Source organism: Ahaetulla prasina, chromosome 1, assembly GCF_028640845.1.
Source record: "Ahaetulla prasina isolate Xishuangbanna chromosome 1, ASM2864084v1, whole genome shotgun sequence".
Taxonomy (NCBI): domain Eukaryota; kingdom Metazoa; phylum Chordata; class Lepidosauria; order Squamata; family Colubridae; genus Ahaetulla; species Ahaetulla prasina.
The window spans coordinates 344,314,031-344,341,443 of record NC_080539.1 but is presented as its reverse complement, the minus strand read 5'-3'; the positions used below and the strand labels follow the sequence as shown (position 1 = coordinate 344,341,443).

The window sequence follows — 27,413 nt, the reverse complement described above, 5'->3', positions numbered from 1 at the left end:
TTCACGTTCTTGAAAGCTTCCCGTCCATCCGCCGCAGGGCGATGACCCTGGAGGGCCAGCCGGCGGCCGGCGGCAACAAAGGGAGTCGCTGCTGCGCCTGAGCTCCGCCAGGACCCTCCTTCTCGGGGCGACTCCTTGGCATCGCCAGAGCGCCAGCGGCGGGCAGGAGGGCGGGCAGGCTCCGCTCCTTCCACCCTCCCCGGGAGTCAAGTGGGAGGATCTGCCGCGGCAAGCAAAGAAGGGACGGAAGCCGCCGCAGCCGCTCGGAGGCGAGCGCTGACTTCAACCGCTGAGGCAAGAGGCGCGGCGGAGGATCGGAGCCGAGAACGGCTGGAGAGGGAGCAGGTGAGCCCCGGCGGGGACCGGGCGGGCGGGGAGGAGGTAGCCAGCCTTCGCGGTGCCCTGGCCGGAGCCGAGGCGGGGAAATGCAAAGCCGAGAGCGCTGGTTGTGGGGAGAGGTTAAGGTGGTCGCCCCCGGAAGGAAGAGCGGGAAGGTGGGGGCTGAGGATGACCCCCATAAAAGGATGTGCGATCGTCGCTCCTTGCAGCCTTGGGAGCCGTGCATGTGGACCGGGAAAGGGCGAAGGGCGCTAAGCGGCGATCTTTGCAACGCGTGGCTGTATTGCTAATGCCCGCCCCATCTTCCCGGTGCACAAGGACATTTTAAGCGCGCGCAACACCAAGGACAGCTGCTCGGTGTGGGTGTGTGGAGAGGAGAAGAGACGGCGGTCTCTTTGCTCGGTTCCCCCAAACTGGAAGGAGCATCTCTTCCCCCCCCCCCCCGCTTTTGAGTACGCTTCAAGCTCAGGGAAGTTGAGGGAGCCTTTCTCTTGAACGGGAGAGGAACGAGTAGAAAAGTCCCCGCTGAGCTTGCTTCGGAGGAGGCTTCGTGTGGGCAAACGGGTTTCAAGGAGAAATAGCCGCCAACGCTCTTTAATGCCGGGTGGGGGTTAGAAACGATGCCCCGATGCTGGGCCTCCTCCTAGCAGGGCATCTCCCTTGAGTTATGTGCATCGTGCCTTGAGCAGACCAGAACCGCTGCTTGACATCCTCAATGTTTTTGGATTGTGAAACGGGAGCCATCATGGGACCATTATGCTGCCATGGGATGCTTGAAATAAATGAAGGTCCCAAGAAGACAACTGTTCACTTTAACTGCAATCACCAGGAACAGCATGGTAAGCTGGGCTGCACACTTTTGTGACTACAAGTAAGCACCCCGTTTTGGTTTTGGTTTTGGTTTTGGTTTTGGTTTCAAGATTCTGCATTATCATCCTTGGAACCAGGTGCAGAGGGCTAGGTTTTGAACCACAAGACCTCACCAATATATGCTTGAGTAGGACAACTCCACCCAGCCACCTTAATTAAACTGGTTGTCTCCTGTGCTGAAACCAGCTGGAAATGAAGCTGGCTTAAGAAGCTGCTGTCTGGATTTCAAGCTTTGGTAAAAATGAGGCCAGGAGTTCTGTCTGGACAGCAGCCACCATGGCCCCTGATTGGTGCGTCACCCTGCTTCTTTTTTTTTTATCCTTTCCACCCATGCCTGGAAGGCAAGCACCAATTGGGCAGACTTTTGAGGATATGAGCAAACAACATCCCTGGTCATAGACCCATGCAGTTTGAAGTATAATGTTTGTTGAGTTCAACCCCAAGCTGAGTGCAAGAGTTCTTGCTCATGATGAATGGATGAACTCCACAGGTGAACTGGTGGGAAAATAACCAGAGGCATCCCTGTTTCAGCTTCTTGCTGTCATTTGAGCTAGAAGAATAAATTCTTCTCAATTTCATCCAATTCTTGCTTTCTGCCAGGACGTGGCTTGGCAAAAAGCCGCAATTAAAAAAAGGTTCAACCATTAATATTATTGGATTCAATAAATTCCAGGAGAATTGAGAGGCACATCAGCACTGAGAGAGAAGAAAAAGGAATGATGTGTGTGTTTATATATGTGCGTGTGGGGAGTGTGTGTGCATATGCCTCTTCTTAATTAATTTAATTTAATTTAATTAATTTAATTAAATTAATTAAATAATTAAATAAATTTAATTAAATAAATTAATTTAATTTGATTAATTTGATTAATTATTTAATGTTGTACCTTGATGAACGTATCTTTTCTTTTATGTACACTGAGAGCATATGCACCAAGACAAATTCCTTGTGTGTCCAATCACACTTGGCCAATAAAAAATTCTATTCTATTCTATTCTATTTATGAGTGTTTAAGAAAAGTTTTGGTGTTCCCTTGCTCTTTTCTTTGCTTGCCCACACTCTCTTTTTCTCTGACACACAAAATCTTTAGCTGCCCTTCCCTTTCTCCTTCATGTAGCCTTCTCTTCCCCTCCACATCATTCGGACCCCAGCTTCCTGTCTCTCCATTGCTATTTCATTGCTTTTAGGATGCTTCCATGGGACTGATTAAAATACATATAGAGAGATACTGACATACACACAAACACACACACACATACAGAAAGAGTTAAAGCTCACAGTTTCACTGGTCCATCAGCAGACTGATTCAATAGTACCCTCCCCACCAAGCACCAAGAAAGATTCAAACATGAATGGTCCACCTGTGGACTGATCTAAGAGTCTAGGAAAAATGGCCAAGAGTGACCCTGATTAAAGGGATGGCGCATGCACAGCACAGCCAATTGATAGCACGGCTGGCACACTGCTTGGACCAGCAGAGACTGGAAAATTACTTTCGACCAAAAAACAAACAAACAACAACACCTGGGTGACCAGGGGCAGGTTGAGGATGATGTCATGCATTTGTAAGCAAGCTGCCCTGCACCACACCAAGGCAAGTGGGATATTCAAATTAGCGGTAGTGTCTCTATTATAAATCAGAATTGCGGATCAGATTAGGTGCAAAAAGAAGAAGAAGAAATGCGTAGATAATGTAGCTGTCATGCTGCAATGTTTAATATACAGTACTGTTGATATAAAATTAGATGTCATCTCATTACACATGCACACACACACCACACACACACACACACACACACACTCTCTCTATGCTGGTCTCCACACACACACACACACACACACACACACACACACACACACACACACACACACAAGACATAATGGTCTTGATGGCAAAAATGTACAATTTTTGTTGGCTAAGAATAATAAATCTGCTTAAATAAACAATCTTCAGTTGCTGCTTGCCTTTGAGAAAAAGGAAGTACAGTTTTGGCTGCTGCTGCTGCCATTCCTTCTGCTCAGTCCAAGGATTTGCAAAGTTGGAAGAAGCAGCAGTTTCTTTCCATGGCAGGTCTGGCGCAGAGCTTCATCTTTCAAGCTGCTGCTGTAGAAAATCCCTACTTCCAAGCGATGTCAAGAAGGTTTAGGCTTTTTTTTAAAATAATGCTAATTGCTTTGATGCATCAGGGACATGTGGACCCTCTCTGGCCCCTTCTATCCTATAGTGAACCCTACTGAAGGAGGACAGCAGAGTTACACCATCCATGTGTTGGGAGGAAGAGGCCTTAAAGACAAACGCCTGCCATGCAATGGGCCCTTGGTGAATGGGAACCCAGTCCTAGGATGGGTTTCAGTGCAGAGAAAGCTTTTGTCCATAGCCCAGGATAGACTTAGTGAAAACGCCTTCCCTGGGGAGGGGCATGGGTGAAATGGGAAAAGCCAGCCATGATCTCTTTTATGCAATTATCCATTGCAGGAAAAGGAAATCCCTGCAATGCTATAGATTTTCAATATTTGCTGATCACCTATAAAAATGAAAAAGTGATCACAGTCTTCAGATATAATCTCAGTTCTAATCAGAGGTTTCTACCAGTATGATAAAACAAAAAATCAAGAGAGTGGCCCGGACCCAGCAGTTAAAGCTCTGCCTGTTTGTTACATCTATTACACATGTTTATACAGGTAGTCCTCAAGTTACAACACTTCATTTAGTGACCATTCAAAGTTATAATGGCACTGAAAAAAATGACTTATGACCAGGGGTGAAATCCAGCAGGTTCTAACAGGTTCTGGAGAACCGGTAGCGGAAATTTTGAGTAGTTCAGACAACCGGTAGCAGAAATTGAGTAGTTCGGAGAACCAGCAAATACCACCTCTTGCTGGCCCCAGAGTGGGATGAGAATGGAGATTTTGCAGTATCTTCCCCTGCAATGCCCACCAAGCCATGCCCATAGAACCGGTAGTAAAAAAAATTGGATTTCACCACTGCTTATGACCATTTTTCACATTTATGACCATTGCAGCAATCCCCTTGGCCATGAGATCAAAATTCAGATGCTTGGCAACTGACTCATATTTATGACAGTTGCAGTGTCCTGGGGTCATGTGATCCCCTTTTGTGACCTTCTGACAAGCAAAGTCAATAGGGAAGCCAGATTCACTTAACAACTGTGATACTAACTTAATTAGCAATGATTCACTTAACCACTGTGGTAAGAACGGTCGTAAAATAGGGACAAACTCACTTGACAAATGTTTTTTGTTTTTGTTTACATTTATACCCCGCCCTTCTCCGAAGACTCAGGGAGGCTTACAGTGTAGAAGGCAATAGTCTCATTCTATTTGTATATTTTTACAAAGTCAACTTATTGCCCCCCCCCAACAATCTGGGTCCTCATTTTACCTACCTTATAAAGGATGGAAGGCTGAGTCAACCTTGGGCCGGGCTCGAACCTGCAGTAATTGCAGGCTACTGTGTTCTTAATAACAGGCTTTACCAGCGTGAGCTAAACCGGCCCTTAGCCGGTTTCACTTAGCAACATAAATCTTGGGCCCAGTTGTGGTCATAGGTCGAGGGCTACCTGTACATATAACAAATGGATGGAGCTTCAATCGCAGGTGTCATCTTGACTTTTTTTAACTACACCCTGCAGAAGCCCTAGCCTCTAATATATTAATCTTGTCTATTCAGAAGTAAAGGGAAAGAAATCAAATCAAATATCCATCTAAGAAGGAATGACCGAAGAAATACTCTACATGGATGCTACTTGTGCCTGCTGTTAAGGCTACCGCAGGAAGGCTGCCTGCAACCTAATAAAATTAAATGGAATCCATCTTGAATCTGATAAAATGTTAATCCTATTAAAAGCATATATAAATGAATGAGTAAAAGTAATTACCACAATGAAGCCAGGAGTATATTTTTAATATGATTAAGTGATAGATAATGTATGCCATAGCAGAGAGCCTTATATAACTGTTCTTCCCACCTGTGTGAAAAGTGAGAATGTCTCTTCCATATGGAGTTTTCTGTCTTTAATTTATATAAGCATTTATCGTAAAATTGTATCTTAACATAATCTGCTCTGCCATTACTTAGGATATTTGTTTGACATCTAACTGATTTCATGCTCTGATATCTTTGTATTTAAAAGTACTCAGTGGGAAGGTTCAAAAAATAGCCTAAGTAATAAGAAACACCTATTAACAAAAATATGGCTTAATTCACATTATCAGAGCAGGACACGCTTTGTACTAACAGATGTTAGTACAACCCAGAAACCACATTTTATGGTTGATTGCTCCTTATTTTCTCTTGCTTCAACTTTATAAATTAATTGTTATCTCAAAGTCCATCAGATTCTAGAAGGGAACCAATCCTCATATCTACTGTAACCCTTACATCATACCAAACCATATTTAGTATAAACTATTTCATTTACATCCTTGCTAGGTGTAAGCCTTGATTAATTACCATAACTAACCTATCACAATACTGTTGACCGAGTATGATATCTGACTCACAACTTGATGCTAGGACTAGGCCTTGATAAGTAATAGTAGTATTCCTATTTTTGTTGCTGAATTGCGTATGAAGATAGGTATGATGCACTGAACAGTATTGTTGTGACCTAGGCCCAAGTAGGTAGTAGGAAACTCAGTCAGTGTAAAAACAAACAAACTTTATTCAGACAGCTGAGAATTACTTCATTCTCAGCGTAGTTCAACTAAATTAAAGCAAATTCCTCCCAACACAAATTTCTCAGTCCTATCACCAACCTTGGTCCAATTAGGCAAACTACCAAAGGCCTTTCTTGGCAAAAGTTCAGAAGACACCAATACAAAACAAATGCAACAAGACGAAGCGTTGTTTTCTGGCAAAGCCCAAATGCTGTTGCTGGTCTTTTAAGCCTTATGGGAGGGGCTAATCATATCTTGGCCCTACTCCTGAGTTGTCCTCTTTGCTTGAGCTGCTCTTGCCTTCTGGCAGCTCTTCTCATGCGTGCATTAGGAACAGGCTCTTCCTTTTCCTCTGCCTCACTACTGTGAGAGAATCTCTAATCTATGCTCTCCAAGCAGAAATTAGGTACCCAATTCAGCTATTCCAGCTGCTGAGCCATCAGCCCCCTCTACCACAAAGATCCAGCAGGAAAAGGGCAGTATGGACAACCGTGGGATCTGGCAGGGTGAGAGCTGTGAACCATAAACACAAAGCTTTTACAGTGTCCCAGTATAACAGATATAGTGCCCTTGCTGACCTAAATAGGAACACTAAAGTGACAGATCAAGGTAGTTGTGATACTGATAACTCAAACAATCAAGGGATTATGGTTCAAGATGAAGAACTTACTTTGGAAAAGTGTGAACCTACTTTGGAAAAGTGTGTATCAAGTATTACAGATCGGTCACACAAGAAGAGCAAGGTATCCAAAAAGAGAAGCCACCTTCTGATTGGTGATTCAATTGTAAGGGATGTAAATTTAGGAAAGGATATGGAGGTTTTGAAAGACGTCAGGTGTCTACCTGGTGCTACTGCCAGCAGAGACAAGAGACGTATTCTTAAGATAGTCAAGAATGCCAGTAAGGATTCTGATGTTGATGCTATTATACACCTTGGCACAAATGATCTGTCCCAAAAGGATGTGCTTTCTGTGCAGAATGATTTCCAGAGCTTAGGGTATGAACTTAATAGCATAGGTTGTAGGCTTAACTTTTCAGAGGTTTTACCAGTACATAAGGAACAAAAAGGTAAAGGCCAGCGTGTAGTGGAGTTTAATGTGTGGCTAAAGGAGTGGTGTAAAAGGGAAGGCTTTGGTTTTATTAGTCATGATGTCTGCAACTGGTCCAATGAAAAATTGTACAAAAGAGATGGATTGCATCCATCAAAGAAAGGGACTGAGTTACTTAGCAATACATTCACAGATTTTCTGGATGAACATTTAAACTGAACAGTGGGGACAGAGAATTAACTGATATAGAAAATTTCTGTCCCCAGCAATCAAAAACTAAAAGGGTTATCAGTGCATGTAACATAGATGTCTGTATGGGTAAGACTATCAACCATGCTATCAAGCAAAACCAAGCATTTAACAGTGAGTGCCATACCATGTGCACTAAACCAACAGGTGGCATGAAAGTAGGGGCAGTCAACACAGGTTATGTAGACAGTAAACACAAGATCAATCCAAATGGACTCAAATGTCTATACACCAATGCACAGAGTATGAGGAATAAACAGGGTGAATTAGAAATCCAAGTAAATGAGGGTAGATATGATATTGTTGCCATTACGGAAACTTGGTGGGATGAAACTGACAAATGGAACATACAGCTAGAGGATATAAATTATTTAAAAGAAATAGACCAAATAAAAGAGGAGGTGGAGTTGCACTATATATAAGAAATAACTACATCTCTACAGAAATAGAGCACAACAATGATGAAAATCATCTTGAATGTATTTGGGTCAATATAAAAGGGTGAAAACGATATTGCCATAGGTCTATACTATAGGCCACCCAACCAAACAGAGGAAGTAGATGAACTTTTGCTAGTCAGCTAACTAAGGTATGTAGGAAGCACATCACAGTAGTAATGGGGATTTTAACTACCCTGACATCAACTGGGAAACAAACTCTGCACCAAGTGGAAGATCCAACAGGTTCCTAACAAACCTAGCAGACAACTTTGTTTCCCAAAAATAGAGAAGGCGACAAGGGGTCAGCCATATTGGACTTAATTCTCACTAACAGAGATGAAATGATAGAAGGTGTTGAAGCTACAGGAACCTTGGGGCAAGTGACCACGCAATATTGGAATTCAACATTAAGCAAATACAAGTAGTAGAACAAAGTCAAACTAGAGTCTTGGACTTTAAGAGAGCTAATTTCAATAAACTTAGAGATCTTGAGAAGGATTCAATGGATGAGAATCCTCAGGGGGAAACCAACTCAAGAAGCTTGGGAAATTTTGAAAAGTGAGATTATAAAAGCACAGTCTAACACAATACCAATGAAGAAGAAAAATAGTAGATCACAAAAGAAACCAGCATGGATGCATAAAGAACTATCTGACAAATTGAAAGACAAAAGGACAAATATAAAAAGTGGAAAGAGGGGCAAATAACTAAGGCAGAATATCAGCAAATAGCCGAGCCTGTAAAGATGAAGTGAGGAAAGCTAAGGCTCACAATGAACAAAGGCTAGCGACAAAAGTAAAAATAATAAAAAGCTTCTTCCAACATGTTAAAAACAAGAAAAAGTCAAGGAAACAATTGGCCCATTGCTGGGAGAAAGTGGCAAGAAGATGACAAGCAACAGGAGAAAGCAGATCTACTTAACTCATATTTTGCATCTGTCTTTACACAAAAGGAAAAACAATCCAACCTATCAAAAACAGCACTACAAAAAAAGATTAGAAACACAAGTTAAAATAGGGAAGAAAATGGTAAGTGAACACCTGTCTACCCTAGACGAGTTCAAATCACCAGGACCGGATGGATTACACCCCAAGGTTCTGAAGAAACTGGCAGACGTGATCTCAGAACCACTGAACTATATCTTTCAAAGATCCTGGAGCACAGGAGCTGCCAGAGGACTGGAAAAGAGCTGATGTAGTTCCCATCTTCAAAAAGGAAAAAAACAGATCCAGGAAACTACAGACCTATCAGTCTGACCTCAATACCGGGAAGATTCTGGAAAAGATAATCAAGCAACGAATCACGAACACCTAGAAGCAAACAAAGTAATAACCAAAAGCCAACATGGGTTTGTCAAAACAGATCATGCCAGACTAATCTTATCGCATTCTTTGACAAAATGACAAAATTAGTAGACCAGAGGAATGCTGTTGATATAATTTACTTGGACTTCAGTAAAGCATTTGATAAAGTAGACCATAACCTACTACTAGATAAAGTAGAAAAATGTGGGTTAGACAGCACCACCACCAGATGGATTCGTAACTGGCTGACCAACCGCACTCAACGTGTAGTCCTCAACGAAACTACATCCACATGGAGGAAGTATGCAGTGGAGTACCCCAAGGCTCTGTTTTAGGCCCAGTACTCTTCAACATCTTCATCAATGACTTGGACGAGGGATAGATGGGGAACTCATCAAATTTGCAGATGACACCAAGCTGGCAGGAATAGCCAACACTCCAGAAGATAGGCTCAAGTTACAGAAAGATCTTGACAGACTTGAACATTGGGCGCTATCTAACAAAATGAAATTCAACAGTGAAAAAGTAAGGTTCTACATTTAGGCCAAAAACAAAATGCACCAGTACCGTATATGTGGTACCTTGCTCAATAGTAGTACCTGTGAGAGGGATCTTGGAGTCCTAGTGGATAACCATCTAGATATGAGCCAGCAGTGTGCAGCAGCTGTTAAAAAGCCAACACAGTTCTGGGCTGCATAAACAGAGGATAGAATCAAGATCACGTGAAGTGCTAGTACCACTTTATAATGCCTTGGTAAGGCCACACTTGGAATATTGCATCCAGTTTTGGTGCCACGATGTAAAAAGATGTTGAGACTCTAGAAAGAGTGCAGAGAAGAGCAACAAAGATGATTAGGGACTGGAGGATAAAACATATGAAGAACGGTTGCAGGAACTGGGTATGTCTAGTTTAACAAAAGAAGGACTAGGGAGACATGATAGCAGTGTTCCAATATCTCAGGGGCTGCCACAGAGAAGTGGGAGTCGGGCTGTTCTCCAGAGCACCTGAGGGTAGAACAAGAAGCAATGGGTGGAAACTGATCAAGGAAAGAAGCAACTTAGAACTAAGGAGAAATTTCCTGACAGTTAGAACAATTAATAAGTGGAACAACTTGCCTTCAGAAGTTGTGAATGCTCCAACACTGGAAATTTTTAAGAAAATGTTGGATAACCATCTGACTGAGATGGTGTAGGGTTTCCTGCCTGGGCAGGGGGTTGGACTAGAAGGCCTCCAAGGTCCCTTCCAACTCTGATGTTATGTTATGTTATGTTATGTCAGGCTCTGGAGGCTCTGAAGTCCGCACCTCACTACTCGATGGCCCTGGCCCCACCTCAGCCTCCGACGCAGAGCCCTCATCTGGGCTTTCCCCAGCCTCCAGGGCTGGCCCATGTTCTTCCTCAGCCTCATTGCTGCCTGATTCCTTTGCTAGCTCCGCAGGCTGCTGGCGGACCACAACAAATATATAGAAACCAGTTACAGGCATTGAAAAGGAATACATAAGAATATTATTAGCTAAAGCTGAAACATCATTTACAAACATCAAATAGCCAATGGTTTTTTTAACAGGGCAAATAGATTTAAATACTCAAAGGGGAAAAAGGCTTAAGAATCCTTAGGGCTTCTTTGGGAGTTGGATGTTTCCTAGTGAACTTTGAAAATGGGCATTTATATTCACTTTTTTAAACATGAGATTTGTAGCAATTTTTATTCTACCTCTTATAATGATAAGGAAGACTGATTTAACTATGCAGTAATGTGATACCAGACTCCAAATGTTACACTGGAGCTACAAGGCATACATTGATGTCTATAACTATGATTTAGCTTTCATGTCTATTCGTTCAAGTTCCGGGTATGTACTGCGTTAGTAATAATAATTCTTTTGATGAGTAATATTAGAAGAGCTGATGATGGGAAAATTTTAATTTTCAAAATGAGGGTTATTAAGATTGCGCTTTACTGCATTTCTGTTGAAGAAGCACAATCTTGAATGCCGTTCATAGCATTAATATAAGTACTTAGTACTTGTTTCAAATTGTAATGGGTCAGTCAGTGGTCCTGGGATTTTCAAAATCATGTTAGCTAAGTGATTCATAGTTGCTTGGTTTTTAATGGATGGGTTCATTTATCAGGTTAACTCAAAGTAAACTTACCACATCATAGCTTAATGTAACAGTGACAATAATTCTGGGCTGCTAATAAATTGTGTGATGTGTTATAAAGCTTTCCCCATGTTTGAAGAAGGATTTTTCCATTCTTGACCATATTATTTTAGCTTGGCCAATTTCCCCAGTCTTTGTTTCTTTTTTCCTATTGTTTCCTATATTTGGTCCAAATATATAGTATATAGAAACCAATTACAGGCATTGAAAAGAAGTACATAAGAATATTATTAGCTAAAGCTGAAACATCATTTACAAACATCAAATAGCCAGTGTTTTTTTAACAGGGCAAATGTGAATGTGTTCACATATGTATTTTATTTATGTTGCTTGTTTTCTTTCTGTGCAACTGAATATTGAACTAGATACTTTGAAAAAAAGGTTGTTCTTGAATTGAAATTGTGCCTCCCTAGTTTTAAAATAAATTGCGACAATGAAGAACTTCAAAAAAGTCTTTCCAAGCATGAAGGGTAAAATTATGCACATAAGGTTTCCCACCTTCATTTTTATGCTGCTATCCTGACTGGGGATTTTCAGGTAAGATTTTGGATCCCCTGATCCTGATATATACTTATGGTATGAGAGGAAAGAGCAAATTCTGTATCTGAAAGAATCTGGATACTTTAAAAAATTATATAAATCTACAAGTTGCTATTTGGATTGGGTGTATAATAGCAATACTTCGACATATATCACTTCATAGTGCTTTACAGCCCTCTCTAACTGGTTTACAGAGATGTGGTGGCTCAGTGGCTAAGATGCTGAGCTTGTCGATCGAAAGGTCGGCAGTTCAGTGGTTTGAATCCCAGTGCCGTGTAAAGGGGTGAGCTCCTGTTACTTGTCCCAGCTTCTGCTAACCTAGCAGTTTGAAAGCATGTAAAAAATGCAAGTAGAAAAATAGGGACCACCTTTAATGGGAAGGTAACAGCATTCCATGCGCCTTTGGTGTTTAGTCATGCCGGCCACATGACCACGGAGATATCTTTGGACAGCGCTGGCTCTTCGGCTTTGAAACAGAAATGAGCACTGCCCCCTAGAGTCGGGAACGACTAGCATATATGTGCGAGGGGAACCTTTACCTTTAAGTGGTTTACAGAATCAGCATATTGCATCCAACAATCTGGGTCCTCATTTTACTGACCTTGGAAGGATGGAAGGCTGATGGTCTTTTTAGGTTAAGGACAAACAGGAGATATAATAGGAGTACATGAAGTAATACATGGCATTATAGAGTAGAAAAGTAAAAAAAAAAATCCTGTTAGTGGTAGAATTCTTCAGTGAAATTGAGGACTCAGAAATTTAGCACAGAACAAAGGTTTCTCTTCTTAGTAGTGTACAAAAAAACACAAAAATAGGTTTATCTATGAGAAAAATAATCCATTAGTGACATCTGAAATTGTACAAAAGAGACTGAAAACTTTCAGATAATAATTTAATGAGTGTTGAATTCTGTAATACCTCCTTTGATGCCCAACTTTTTTTCCTTTTTGCTAGAAGTGAAAACTTTGAGGTTGTGGACTAATTTTTTAATGGATCATCAGTAGCAGAATCCCAATGATAGTCTTTAGCACAGTTGGTAAGTGTGGCTAATAGCTACTCTTGAAAGCCATTGAGCAATCTTCTGCTAAACTTTAGTACTTACTACTTACTGAAGTCTTACTGAAACAAAAAACGGGGAAAAAAATGATAAAGGCATATACTTGGTTAATAGACTTCTGTATGTGCCTTTGTATCCTGGTGACTGCCGGGACAAATGCCTTGCGACTGCCTGTGTCCTAGGCATGAAAGAAAGTAACTGGCTCAAGGTCACCCAGCTGGATTTGTGTCTACTAATTTCTAGCCTGGTGCTTTAAACACTATACCAGACTGGCTGTCTTAATAGATAAAACAATAGATGTTTGCAAGCTGCTACCTTCCCTCATTGGAGCCAGTGCACAGTAATGGTTAGAATGGGTAGACCTGCTTTTATGGACTATGAGATAAAGAAGCATTAATTCAAATGTTTGCAGTATGGTACATTTCAGTGGTGGGTTTCAAAAAATTTTACTACCGGTTCTGTGGGGTGACATGGTGGGCGTGGCATGGCTTGGTGGGCATGGCTTGGTGAGTGTGGCAGAGGAAGGATACTGTAAAATCTCCATTCCCTCCCCAATCCAGGGGAAGGTTACTGCAAAATCCCCATTTCCTTCCGATCAGCTGGGACTTGGAAGGCAGAGAATAGATGGGGGTGAGGCCAGGCAGAATTTTTACTACCAGTTCTCCGAACTACTCAAAATTTCTGCTACTGGTTCTCCAGAACTGGTCAGAACCTGCTGAAACCCACCTCTGGTACCTTTACTTTGCAACTAAGTATTTTGCATAACCTTTTCTCACTACCTCATACCAATTGTAGTCTTCTTCCTGATTCTGTTCCCTTCCTAATACCATGCAACAAACTCTTCACAAGGCATATCTGGCAACTGAGATTTAAGGAGATTGTGAGGACGGGCATTTTTTGGGAACAAACAGTGAATTGGTAGAGTTTGGTGCTCCAGAACAAACATTTGGAGTTTGCAGGACTGCTTGCTTCTTCCTGACTTCATGGATTCAGTACCTTATTCCTTACTTTGTGGACTCATTGTTTGTTCCTTGTTTTGTGAACTCATTTCTCTGTTCCTTTGTTTTGATAGACTGGGCACAGCCAGAGGCTGTTGTGTGAGTGTGTGCGCACTTTGCTCTGGGACTTGCCAAGAATGTGGGAATGTTTGAGGGGAAAGTTGGAGCATTAAAGGGGAGTTTGAACTCTCAGCTGGCTGTGTGACCTTCGTGCCTTGTCCTGGATCATCACACAGGTAGTCTGGCCAGATCTTGTCTGGAATGCAAGTGTGAAAGCCCTTGTTTGAAGGGGGGTGTTTTATAGTCAGACCTTTTGGGCAGGGTGACCCTCCAATTTCCAGTTTCCAGCTGTCTTAGCTGTCATGGCCCACAGAGAAGGAAGCCACCAATTCACCCACCTATCCCAGATCGAATAATGGTTCTTCTTGGTCTTAGGTGGTAGTCTCCTTTAAAATGAGTACAGTACTACAGAGGTTTGTAATGGAGGATCTGAACTCAGACCTGGGCCCTTCTGCATGCTTTGCATGTACTGTATACCATCGCTGAGCCAGAGAACCTCCTGATGTTACCTGAGCAAGATGATGGATGGAAGGTTGGATGGATGGACAGTTAGATAATTAGATGACAGAAAAGATGATATTCAGAGCATAAATATACCAAGTGACAAATACATTTCTTTTACAATAAGTGCTTTATAATTGCTATAATTGCCTTGATATATTTTTAAATATATCATATAATAGCAGCAAATGCTGTTTGAAATACCCAACTGTTTGGCAATTTAAGTTTTCATCTATTTAAAAGCCAGCTGTGACTTTTGCTATAATATTGGTCTTTACCATTGGAAGCTGTTTTAGTCATTCATTTAGCCTATAGTTATCAGCAGTTCTGGCAGCAGTTCTTCTATATTTCAGAAAGAAGTTAAAGATGTGTGGGTGAGTGCAAATATAACCAATTTTCGGCTCATTTTTCTTATGACTACCATTCCTGCTGATTTTTTTTCTTAAAAAAAACCAATAAATATAGAAAAAGTACAAAAGAGGAATCCCTGCTGATTTTATCCCATTAGTTGTTGATGACTCTAGGGGGGGTTGCTGCTCTCCACTACAAGGCCATTGATTCAGTGTTGCCCAAAGACATTTCCACTGTCATGTTACCTTCCCACCAAAGTGGTATCTATTTATCTACTTGTATTTGCATGCTTTTGAACTGCTGGAGGTGAGGCAAGGACGGGAGCTCACCCCATGGCAAGGTGCTTGGGTCTTGAACCTGGGCTGCCAGCTTTCCAGCTGACAAGCTCAACATTTATAACCGCTGAGCCACCGTACCATCCCAATACAGAACAAGACAGGAGAAAAAATTGACAGAACTGTCAAGGAAAGTGTGGCTTACTTTTAAATACGGGTAGTCCTCGACTTACACAGTTCATTTAGTGACCATTCAAAGTTACAACAGCACTGAAAAACGTACTTATGATCATTTTTCACACTTACAACCGTTATGGCATCCCCATGGTCACGTGATTAAAATTCAGGCACTTGTCAACTGACAAGTTGCAACATCCTAGGGTCATGTGATCACCTTTTGCGACCTTCTGACAAGCAAAGCCAAATTCCCTTAACATCTGTATTACCAACTTACCAACAACTGTGGCAAGAAAGGTCAAAAAATGAGGCAAAACTCACTTAACAAATGTCTCACTTAACAACAGAAATATTGAGCTCAATTGTGGTCATAAGTCGAGGACTACCTGTATTGATTGATGGATTGGATTGGATTGATATGATTTGATTAATACACCCACCCATCTTGGTGGCTTGAATAGGAACTAGGATTCTTGGCTTTAATGGCAAAAATGTATTTACTTTTGGGGAGGGGGAATATGCTTCCTTAAACTATCTTGTGATGTTGATGCTGAATGATCACATGGAGTTTCTTCCATGAGGTACACAAGAGTGTCAAAAGAGAATCCCGCTTGCTGTCAACCTGTGGGGCATTTTTGTCTATAAGGGGCCTTTAAACTCTTGGCCGTATTTTTAAATTAGATTAGCAGTGTATTTTGGGAGAATTATAAATACTGTCCTGAGTTCATTCCTAGGAGCATTCATCTCTCCATGGATCCCTTGAGAGCAGAAAATTCAAATTCTTGACAGAATCATTTTACATTTCTAACACATGCACCTCAAAAAGCTGAGGATTTCAGAAAAAATACAACTGTTTAATTAAAAATTGATTGAGTAAGAGACCTGGATAATGTAAGACAGATGTATGAAAGAAATGTTTATTCTGAAACTGCACAAGAAGATATGTAAACACCCCACCAACACACTGTAATTGGTTTGACAAGATTTTTATGTTTATGTTTGTTGTTAAAAAATAAAAAAAAATTAAAAAAAAGCTGAGGATTGAATCTAGGACCTTTTAATAGGCCAGATATGTATCCTCCCACTAAATCTTGGGGCTCTTAATAGCTCTGGATGAAGAGTTTCAGGCAAAGGTATTGCCTAAGGAGGCATTGAATGGGCGTATTTCAGGGGCTTCATGATTCATGCTGCAGTTGCTATGGAAAGGCAACTGAGTCTATAAATAAGCATTCTTTCTAGAATTTGTATTGTCTTTTCTAAAGTGTAACACCCTCTGTGTTGAAGATTGGGTCAAACTATTTTGGTGTAAAGAGATTTTAGGGAAGCACCTTATGAAACTGTTGGCTTGCCATACTTTGGGTCATCCCACAATGAATCAGAAAGGCAGTTTAAATACAATTTGGTATGCAGTGAATATTCTTAGAAATTAGGGACTTCCAGGCTCTTTTGTATCTGCTACAGCATGGAGCTAGGAGTAGTGAATCGCTATCGAGGACAGAATAATTTCTTGATGCACTAAGTCAGCCATCCATAATTTGTGAATGAGTGAACCAGGAACTATGCAGTCAAGGGTAAGCAGTAAGCAGCAAGGCACCCTTGACGAATGCCCTAAGTTAGGGATGTCAAACTCAAGTCCAGCAGGCCGGATCTGGCCCACAGGGTGCTTAGATCTTTCCCGCGGGGCTGCCCTGGAAACAGCAAAGGACTGGCCCATGGTGCCTCTGTCAGCAAAAATGGAGCTTGGGAGGCTTGCCCGTGGCCTTCCTGAGCTTCGTTTTCACTGGCAGAGGGTTGTAGGAGGCCATTGTGGCTGAAAATGGAGCTTGGGAGCCCATTTTCAGAGGTAGAGCACTCGGGCCACTACAGGCGCCCCACACAAGTGACATCGAGCTGGCCATACCCTCCCTGACCACGCCCCCCCAGCCCCCTCCCCCAAGGTAGAACACAACCCTGATGCAGCCTTCAATGAAATTGAGTTTGACACCCCTGCTATACGTTCAAGCCAACAGCAGGATTGTTTATTTATTTTATTTACTTACAGGTAGTTGTCAACTTATAATCACAATTGACACCCAAATTTATGTTGTTATGTGAGACCATTGTTAAGTGAACTTTGCCCTGTTTTATGACCTTTATGACCCACAGTTGTCAAGTGAATCACTGTAGCTGATAAATTAGTAACATGGTTGTTAAGTGAAGCTGGTTTCCCATTTGACTTTGTTTGTCAGAAGGTCGCAGAAGATGATCACATGATCCCGGGACACTGCAACCGTCATAAATATGAACTAGTTGCCAGGCTTTGATCACATGACCATGGGGATGCTGCTACGGTTGTAAGTGTGAAAAATGGTCATAAGTCATAAGTCACTTTTTTTCAGTGATGTTGTAACTTCGAATGGTCACTAAATGAACTGTTGTAAGTCGACTACCTGTATTTACTTATTTCTGGGTCGGGCTTAGTAAAGGAAAACAACTAGTGCACCGATGAGATGCTTTGTCCTGGAGCTGCTGCATTGCCTCAATTTTTTATTCCTCAAACAGAGAATGGCTAAAATCAGATTTACCCAATTTCACAAGATTTTGGGGTTTCCAAACAAGGCAACGAGATCCAGGGTGATGTACTGTAATCATTAAGGTGTTAGACTAGACTTCAGGAGACACAAGTCCAAGCCCATCTTCATCCATAGAAACTTTGTCTTGGTGCATATGCTCTCAGTGTACATAAAAGAAAAGATACCTTCATCAAGAATTCTAAGGTATAACACTTAGTGGTAGTCATAGGGTACAAATAAGCAATCAGGAAACAATCAATATTATTTTATTTTATTTACTTACAGGTAGTTGTCAACTTATAATCACAATTGACACCCAAATTTATGTTGTTATGTGAGACCATTGTTAAGTGAACTTTGCCCTGTTTTATGACCTTTATGACCCACAGTTGTCAAGTGAATCACTGTAGCTGATAAATTAGTAACATGGTTGTTAAGTGAAGCTGGTTTCCCATTTGACTTTGTTTGTCAGAAGGTCGCAGAAGATGATCACATGATCCCGGGACACTGCAACCGTCATAAATATGAACTAGTTGCCAGGCTTTGATCACATGACCATGGGGATGCTGCTACGGTTGTAAGTGTGAAAAATGGTCATAAGTCATAAGTCACTTTTTTTCAGTGATGTTGTAACTTCGAATGGTCACTAAATGAACTGTTGTAAGTCGACTACCTGTATTTACTTATTTCTGGGTCGGGCTTAGTAAAGGAAAACAACTAGTGCACCGATGAGATGCTTTGTCCTGGAGCTGCTGCATTGCCTCAATTTTTTATTCCTCAAACAGAGAATGGCTAAAATCAGATTTACCCAATTTCACAAGATTTTGGGGTTTCCAAACAAGGCAACGAGATCCAGGGTGATGTACTGTAATCATTAAGGTGTTAGACTAGACTTCAGGAGACACAAGTCCAAGCCCATCTTCATCCATAGAAACTTTGTCTTGGTGCATATGCTCTCAGTGTACATAAAAGAAAAGATACCTTCATCAAGAATTCTAAGGTATAACACTTAGTGGTAGTCATAGGGTACAAATAAGCAATCAGGAAACAATCAATATTATTTTATTTTCATTGGGGTAACAGGCGCCTGAAAAGCTTGATGATCCAGCATTGCAGAATAAATGCAAAAAAATGCAAAAAAAAAAAAAAGTAAAAACTGAATGACGGGTAGCAAATGATAGGCATTGCAGGCTACAAATGTAATCCCAAACATTTCCAATCCAAAAGATTCTTTGTCTGAGTCCCTAGAGTGCCATTGCAGACTGTAATAGTGGATGCTATGAAAAAGCCGGACTTACTGACAGATTGTTCTATATGCATAATGTACAAACAAGGAATGGGAAATATGTGGCCTTCTAATGCATTTTATATTCCATTTTTATGCTAATCTGTATGCTCCCTAGACTCTTTGTATTCATTGATTTATAATTGTAAATAGAGTTGATTTGGGTCATGAGATGGGTGGCACATACATGTAATAAATACAGATAGTCCTTGACTTACAACAGTTCAATTAGTGGCAGTATGAAGTTACTATGGGACTGAAAAAAGTGACTTTTTAGGACCATTTTTCACATTTATGACCATTGCAGCATTCCCATGGTCATGTGATTTACATTCAGATGCTTGACAACTGGTTCATATTTATGATGTTTGCAATGTCCCTGGGTCATGTGATTCCCTTTTGTGACCTTCTGACAAGCAAAGTCAATGGGAAAGCCAGATTCACTTAACAACGGTATTGCTAATTTAACAACAGCAGTGATTCACTTCACAGATGTGGCCAGAAAAGTCGTAAAACAGGGCTAAAATCACTTTCAAATTTCTCACTTAACAACATAAATTTTGGGCTCGATTGTGGTTATAAGTCAAGGACTACCTGAAATAAATCAATATATTAATTCTGTTGGACAGCTAGTCTCATTATTCCTTACCATTGTCCATATTGTCTAGATTTGCCTGAAACAGGAGGCAATTTCAGCAACATATAAATTCTAAAGACACATTATTTATCCCGTCTGAAGTTCATAAGCTGGTGATGGTGCTACAACTGTTTTCTCTTCTTGTTTGCACATCTGGAAGCTTCAGTTTATCAACCCGGCTGTACAGAGTAATTCGAATTCGGGATCTTCCTGTATTCCACTTACTTGCATTCCTATAAAGAGGCGCCTGCTTTGTGGATATCATGCAGGGTGAGAAGCCATTTAGGCAAGATTGTAAACACTTCCTTAACAAAATAGCTTACTGGTTAATTCTTTGGAAGATTTGTTTGTGTGGGTGAATTTAGCATGCTGCTATTCATTTTCCCCCCCTTTCTTTTCCCTCCCCTCCTGCAGATGCCTGCAATGCCATCCCACTGAGGAAGAAAATGGTCACATTTACAACCAAAGAAGCACTAGCTGGAAAATGGATTGAAAGGCAGTAAAAAAGCAAATGTGGCAAGGTCCTTGGGAAATTTCATCCCATAATTGATTAGCAAAAAAAAAAAAAGCCTTTTCTGCTGCTGTGTTTTGAATGTGTTTCCAAACTAAATCTTTGACTGGGAAGCCATATGAAGATTTGCAAATGGTTGTTGTCTCTTGTGTCCCTCACTAATGGAATAGGAGGCACTTTGTGTGTTGATTTTCAACCTACTTAAAACATTTAAAATGTTGAACTTCTAATGGAATATCACCACCACATCAAAATACATGTGTAATTCCTTCAGGAAGAGAAGAACATTGTTACGAGTTAGCTGTTAAAAAACCTTTTGGTTTTTTTAGCTAACATCTTGAGACCAATTTTGAATTATAATAAATTGACTTTATTAATAACTTACTGACATACACCTGAACAGGATTCATAGTGGTTTCCTTTCTCTAATAACTATTGGGAATTGTGCTTCCAAATAAATGGTTTAACATATCACCTCCAAAATAAATTGCCAAAAAGGAACCATAACTGTTCAGTTGGTCTACAAGTGATATTCTTTTATTATAGATCAGCCTCAATTGTGTCTTTCCAATGAAACATTAGCAAAAGAACCAATTTTTTGGAAGTTAGAATGGAAGCCCCAAATATGGAACATTCAGCAAAAGGAATTCAGATGGACACTGAGCAACAATTGGAAACTTCAAATACAACTGATCCAATTATTGCCACCGACAGCCCAGCCAAAAAGGCTTCTATCTTTTGCTTTAAGAAAAGGAAAAAGTATTGTGGGAAGGGAGAAGAGAAGGATGAGGACCATGAATTCAATTCACTTAGCTTAAGGCCTGCTAACCAGTCTTCTGACATGGGGCACAATGAAACAGAGGTTTCAAATCCATTTTGGACTTCAGGAGGGGCCTGGCTGGCTTTCAAACGACTAGTGACATTAAGAAGAAGATCCAAATCCTCTCTGAAGAAACAAACACAGGCTTGTTCTCGCGTACATCTAGATATGGACATAAGAGATTCTGGCAGGATACGATTTCCTAAGGAGCATGCCAGCTCTAGTTCTAAAATTCCCTGCCTAAAACTCATCCGAAGCAAAAAAAGGACCAGCCACTCTGAAATAATAGAACAGCCTGATTGCGAGAAAAAGGGAAATGATACAGCAAGCATCCTGAATAACAAAAGTAACGAAGAGCCAGAGATGGTGGCTATGGAAGTTCCACTTGATACGAAACAATCTCCCAGCAGAGGTCTTCAGGAAGGAGAAAGTGACAGTGGAGCCATGACAAATACGGAAAATGCGGCACTCTCCAATAGAGAAAATGCATTTCCTGATCCAAATTGTTACATTGACTGTGGAGTTCCATCAGAAATAATCCATTCTGAAACTGCACTTGTAACTGAAGAAGAGAAGCAAATATTTCAGTTACATCATGGAACCCTCTATGGAAACTTTGAAGAGCTGGAAAATCAGAAATTCAGTTTTAATGTTGAGATCAGTCCTCCCAGTCCTCAGGACCTGCCTGAAAGCGAACAACAACTTATAGGAAGAGAGGGAACCAAAGAGACCAAGTCACAGCCATTTGTGGCAGGCATTGATGTTGTGGCCAAAAGTGAGGATGCTGCTGTTAAGGAAGGTCATTCCGTTGAAGTGATGTTGCATTGCAGCCCATCTGTAATGGAAGATGAGGCTTCAGACGTACCGGTTTGTTTTGATGAGGAAGAGACAAATGAAGAAAATCAATTTACCATTCCTGGGGCTGGCATTGTAATCATGATCACGGAAGCTGAAGATGATCAGGATGAGGAAGAGGAATCAGCCCCTACCTGTGAAATGTTTGCATTTCCCCAAGCCATCAAGCAAAAAGGGAAGAAAAAAACTAGCAAAAACAAAGCTTCTACTGCAGGGTGCAACTACACAAAGGAAGACCAGGCATGCTCCCAGGCCCCATCTTCCTTTGGCACCAACAGCCAGGAACACTGGACTTCAGAGCAATATGAAATGCTGTTGATTGAAACAGCTGCCTCGCTTGTGAAAACAGCCATTCAGTCATCTGTTGAGCAGCTTGTCAATGAAATGGCTTTGGAGCAAAATAAACAAAACAGTGTTTTATGATCACAAGAGCCTCTTTGTAAATTAGAGGCAGGCCTGCTGCTGTATCAGGCAAGGGGAGGCAAATGGAAGCATTTGAACAAATTGGCTTGTACTAGGAAAGAAAGTGCCATTTGGATTTTCTTTGTCCATTGCCAACACTGCTTGATCCATCCTTAATGACCAGTTCAGTATTAATGCTGCAAGGAAATGTTCCAGATGTTCTGAAGTATTTAAACTTAGCATGAGAGATTAGGGAGGGTCTTAATTCCTGAGATATTTGCAATATCTGTGATTAACTTAATTTTGCATGTTGGTATAATGGATGTATATTGTATAAACAGCTTGTAAAAACAAGGTGGCGAGGGTCTTTTACTGCATGGTGACATGTCTTAATGGTTTACTCTCTATAGTAGATCTAGGAAAGACATCCATTCTCTCCCTTTCCTTTCTTCTCAATTTATTTATTTCATTTGCAAATACCAAGTTATTCAAGTATTATTGTCAATGATTGAGCAGATTTTTTTAACCCATTGTCTTTCAGATAAGTTTGGCCTTTCTTAATTTTTAGCTGAAATTACAGGAACTGGTGTTCCACATCTGGAGGTGAGTAGATTGGAGAAATCTGGCTCAGGGTAAGAGAAACTCAACTTATTAAACAAGTGGCTCTAAATCAGAGGTCCCCAAATTTGGCAGCTTTAATACTTATGGACTTCAACTCCCAGAATTTTCCAGCCAGCATAGCATAGCTGGCTGGAGAATTTTGGGAGCTGAAGTCCACAAATCTTAAAGCTGCCAAGTTTGAAGACCTCTGCTCTAAATCAAGCTGTCAAAGGTTCCAAAAAAAGAGCTAAGGAAAGGAAAAGGAATTGGTGACACCCCCATCCAAAACAGAAATTAGATTGAGCAACAGTACCCGATAAGCAAATTTTCCATATAAAAGCTACCCATTTCTACTGGAGTAGATGACTTCAGTGTTTCTGAAGTCCTACCGATCACTTTATCAAAGAATCTCAGCCCCATCAAGAGAGAAGCAAACATTTCTTCAGAGAAATTTACAAACTCTATTCAGAGACATTTGTTATGATAAGTTTTAAAGACATAAAAGATACTACTGCCCACAATGATTTTATTAATATAATTTTACAATAATGACAAGGAGTTTAATCCTTGCCACTAAAAGTGGTTTCCACTGAGCACAAATTCTGAAATACTTTTAATTCAAATAATAAGAGCTAATTGGGGCTGAAACAGTGGGTTTGTATTGCAGTGTGAACTACCTTCCCCTAAATCCAATCTAAATAAAACAGAAGGAGAGAGGGAGAAGGAGAGGAGGAGGAGCGGAAGAGAGAACACATTAAGCCAAAATCTTTCAGAGGCCGCTCTAATTCCAGATCCTGGGGAACATTCATCTGAGTTGTTCAATTCCCTTTGCTTCAGGACAGTCAACTGGAGAGCTGGCTGTTCTGTCCTCCTTTACTCTCTGTCTCTCATGAGATCTTTCCCAAATTGGGTCAGTGACTCTTTTCCCATCTCCCCTGTTGGAGAAACTGAGGACTACAAAAGCCTTAAAATAGTTCTTGCCCTAGTTCCATGTAAGGATGGAAGATGGATAGAGTGATGGAAGAAGGCAAGTGATTTGTTCAGAGCTCTAGCGAGGGACTGCTTTCCCCACTGAGGTTGTACACATTTTGAAATAATTTGAAAGTCTTTGGGCTCTTATAAAAGCACCACATCTCTGTGATCCATTAAAGCAGCCGCTTTTTTCGATCTTCTTCACCAGCTTGAAGAAGGAAACTGATCCTTTCGTTAATGGAATGAATAATACAATTCTTTAAGCAGATACATTTTTTTCCAGACTTGCATGACAGCCTTAAGAGACATACATGACTTTTTGAATAGTAGATATTGGTATCCTTGCATGAGGTATGAAGTATTTCTCTGAATGGTAAAGAAGGAAGAGCAAAGAAGTTAATTGAATAAAAGGGTAGTAGAGAAAGAAGAAGAGATTCTGGTGCTTTTTTGGTTCTAATCTTCATTTTTCTTCAATTTACAACTGAGGCACCTCAACCTCTCTGAAATAAGCTGAGAATTTATAAAGAAAACATCAAGGAACCGTTTTAGCAAAAATCCACTCTAGGTTACAAAATTCAAGGGTTTTGTATCCTCTGGTGTGCATTGGGAGATATTTGGAGTACACTGAATTAAATAGGTTGTTTTCAGAAACTTAATTCCCACCTTATCATGCAAAGAAAACTCAGTGCAGCCAAATTCCATGAATATAAATTAAGAAATATCAGGCCATGTTTATAAAATGCAATAAATGAAAGAACAGAGAAGTATGAAAGTTGTCAACAATAAAGTACGGTAAAAGCAAAACTCCAACACTTTCTAAGCAAAATTACAGTAGTAGGGAAGGCCACTAGATGTTTATCCTCCAAATTCTCCAGGTCATCCAAGAAATTTTATCTATGTGATTATTAATAGTTGACACTGGCTTGACAGCATTTAATCAATCAATGAAAGCTTCTTAGAGCAGCCAGTTAATTCTTTATCAGGTACTTTCAAGGAAGGAACTTGGTGACATTCCATGACAGATAGTTCATAGCATTTCCATCATTTCCACATCAACATACTTTGTATAAGTACCTGTTTGCGATTGTTTTTTTAATACAAGTCTTAAAAATAAAAAGTATCTAGATCATCCTGAGTGGGCTATTTATGAAATTTACTTTCTTTACATGTCACTGTTGTATCAATTACCCAAGGAACCAAATAAATTGTATGAAGGCATCTCATGTTTTCGTCAGGAAGGTAAGGTACAGTCACTATTGAGATCTCTGAGGAATTAGATGTGTCTGAAGCTGGATGAGACAGCCAGTTTGGTGTACAGTTATGGCATTAGGATAGACACTGGGAGATGAGCTCTAATCTCACCTTAGGTACAAAACCAGCTTGGTGACATTGGGCCAAGCACTCTGTCTCAACCCTAGGAAGTAGGCAATGGCAAACCATCTCTATAATCTTGCCAAGAAAACTACTGGAACTAGTCCATGCTGTCGCCAAAAGTCAATACTGACTTTAAGGCACATGTGCACACACCCAAATCCATACATCATCATCATCATCATCATCATCATCATCATCATCATCATCATAATGTTTTAATTTGTATACCGCCCTTCTCCCGAAGGACTCAGGGCGGTGAACAGGCAAATAAAATACAAACAGAAACATACACCATAATTAAAACAACCCTTAAAAAACTGATTCAAATTTGCCAGAAAATTTAAAATAACATTACACCCCATAAAATTACAGAAATTTAAAACCCATCAAAATTCAATTAAAATTTAAAATTTAAAATCAGGCCAGTCCAGCCATACGAAATAAATAGGTTTTAAGTTCGCGGCGAAAGGTCCTAAGGTCAGGTAGTTGTTGAAGCCCTAGGGGAAGCTCATTCCACAGGGTAGGGGCCCCCACAGAGAAGGCCCTCCCCCTGGGGGCCGCCAGTCGACACTGTTTGGCTGACGGCACCCTGAGGAGTCCCTCTCTGTGGGAACGCACCGGACGCTGGGAGATAGAGGCTGGCAGTAGACGGTCCCGTAAATAGCCCGGTCCTAAGCCATGGAGCGCTTTAAAGGTGGTAACCAATACCTTGAAGCGCACCCGGAAAACAACAGGTAGCCAGTGCAGTCTGCGCAGGATAGGTGTTACGTGGGAGCTCTGAATTGCTCCCTCAATAACCCACGCAGCCGCATTCTGGACTAGCTGAAGTCTCCGGGTGCTCTTCAAGGGGAGCCCCATGTAGAGAGCATTGCAGTAGTCCAGACTAGAGGTAACGAGAGCATGAGTGACCGTGCATAGGGCATCCCGGTCCAGGAAGGGACGCAACTGGCGGATCAGGCGAACCTGATAAAAAGCTCTCCTGGAGACGGTCGTCAAATGATCTTCAAAGGACAACCGACCATCCAGGAGCACGCCCAAGTTGCGTACCTTCTCCATCGGGGCCAACAACTCGCCCCCGATAGACAGCCGCATCCGCAGCTGACTGTACCGAGGTGCCGGCATCCACAGCCACTCCGTCTTGGAGGGATTAAGTTTGAGCCTGTTCCTCCCCATCCAGACCCGTACGGCTTCCAAACACCGGGACAGCACTTCGACAGCTTCGCTGGGGTGGCCCGGGGTGGAAAAGTACAGCTGAGTATCATCAGCGTACAGTTGGTATCTCACCCCAAAGCCACTGATGATCTCACCCAGCGGCTTCATATAGATGTTGAACAGGAGGGGTGAGAGAATCGATCCCTGCGGCACCCCACACATGAGGCACCTCGGAGTCGATCTCTGCCCCCCTGTCAACACCGTCTGCGTCCGGTCAGAGAGGTAGGAGGAGAACCACCGATAAACGGTGCCTCCCACTCCCAACCCCTCCAACCGGCGCAGCAGGATACCATGGTCGATGGTATCAAAAGCCGCTGAGAGGTCTAATAGGACCAGGGCAGAGGAATAACCCCTATCCCTGGCCCTCCAGAGATCATCCACCAGCGCGACCAAAGCTGTCTCCGTACTGTATCCGGGCCGAAAGCCAGACTGGAACGGGTCTAGATAGACAGCTTCATCCAGGTACTGGGGTAGCTGACATGCCACCACACTCTCTACAACCTTCGCCGTAAAGCAAAGATTGGAGACTGGCCGGTAATTCCCTAAAACAGCTGGGTCCAGGGAAGGCTTCTTGAGGAGAGGTCTCACCACCGCCTCTTTCAAGGCAGCGGGAAAGACCCCCTCCCGCAAAGAAGCATTTGTAATCCCCCGGAGCCAGCCTCGTGTCACCTCCTGTGTAGCCAGTACCAACCAGGAGGGGCACGGATCCAGTAAACATGTGGTGGCATTCAGCCTACCCAGCAACCTGTCCATGTCCTCGGGAGCCACAGGGTCAAACTCATCCCAAATAGTCTCAACAAGACAGCTCTCTGACAACTCACCTGGATCCACCCAATTTTGATCCAGACCAGCCCCCGAAGCTGAACGATTTTATCGTATAGATAACCACTAAACTCCTCGGCACGTCCCTGCAACAGGTCATCCCGCTCCCCCTGTTAAAGGAGAGAACGGTCACCTGAAACAGGGCGGCCGGGCGGTTATCTGCCGACGCAATGAGGGAGGAAACGTAGGAACGTTTCGCATCCCTCAGTGCCACTAGGTAGGTCCTGCTATAGGACCTAACTAGTGTCCGGTCAGCCTCAGAACGGCTGGATCTCCAGACACTCTCTAGGCGTCTTCTCCGGCGTTTCATCTCCCTC

The 27,413-nt window shown here is 41.7% G+C and overlaps 1 protein-coding gene across 2 annotated transcripts in view; it reads left to right on the top strand.

Annotated features, from left to right (window-relative positions):
- Positions 1–213: 213 nt before the first annotated feature.
- The window catches only part of AKAP5 (A-kinase anchoring protein 5), a 32,234-nt gene continuing 5,034 nt past the window's right edge, over positions 214–27,413 (top strand). Inside the window, exons 1-2 of one of the 2 annotated variants that reach the window (XR_009152703.1) lie at positions 214–345; positions 19,943–22,719. Coding sequence is in view for 1 of the 2 variants with exons in the window: in XM_058162896.1 (XP_058018879.1) it covers positions 20,650–22,137 (1,488 nt within the window). In the remaining variant the exon portion in view is untranslated. Of the gene's footprint in view, positions 346–19,942; positions 25,821–27,413 lie in introns of those variants that run through there. The other variant, XM_058162896.1, reaches the window with a different exon arrangement.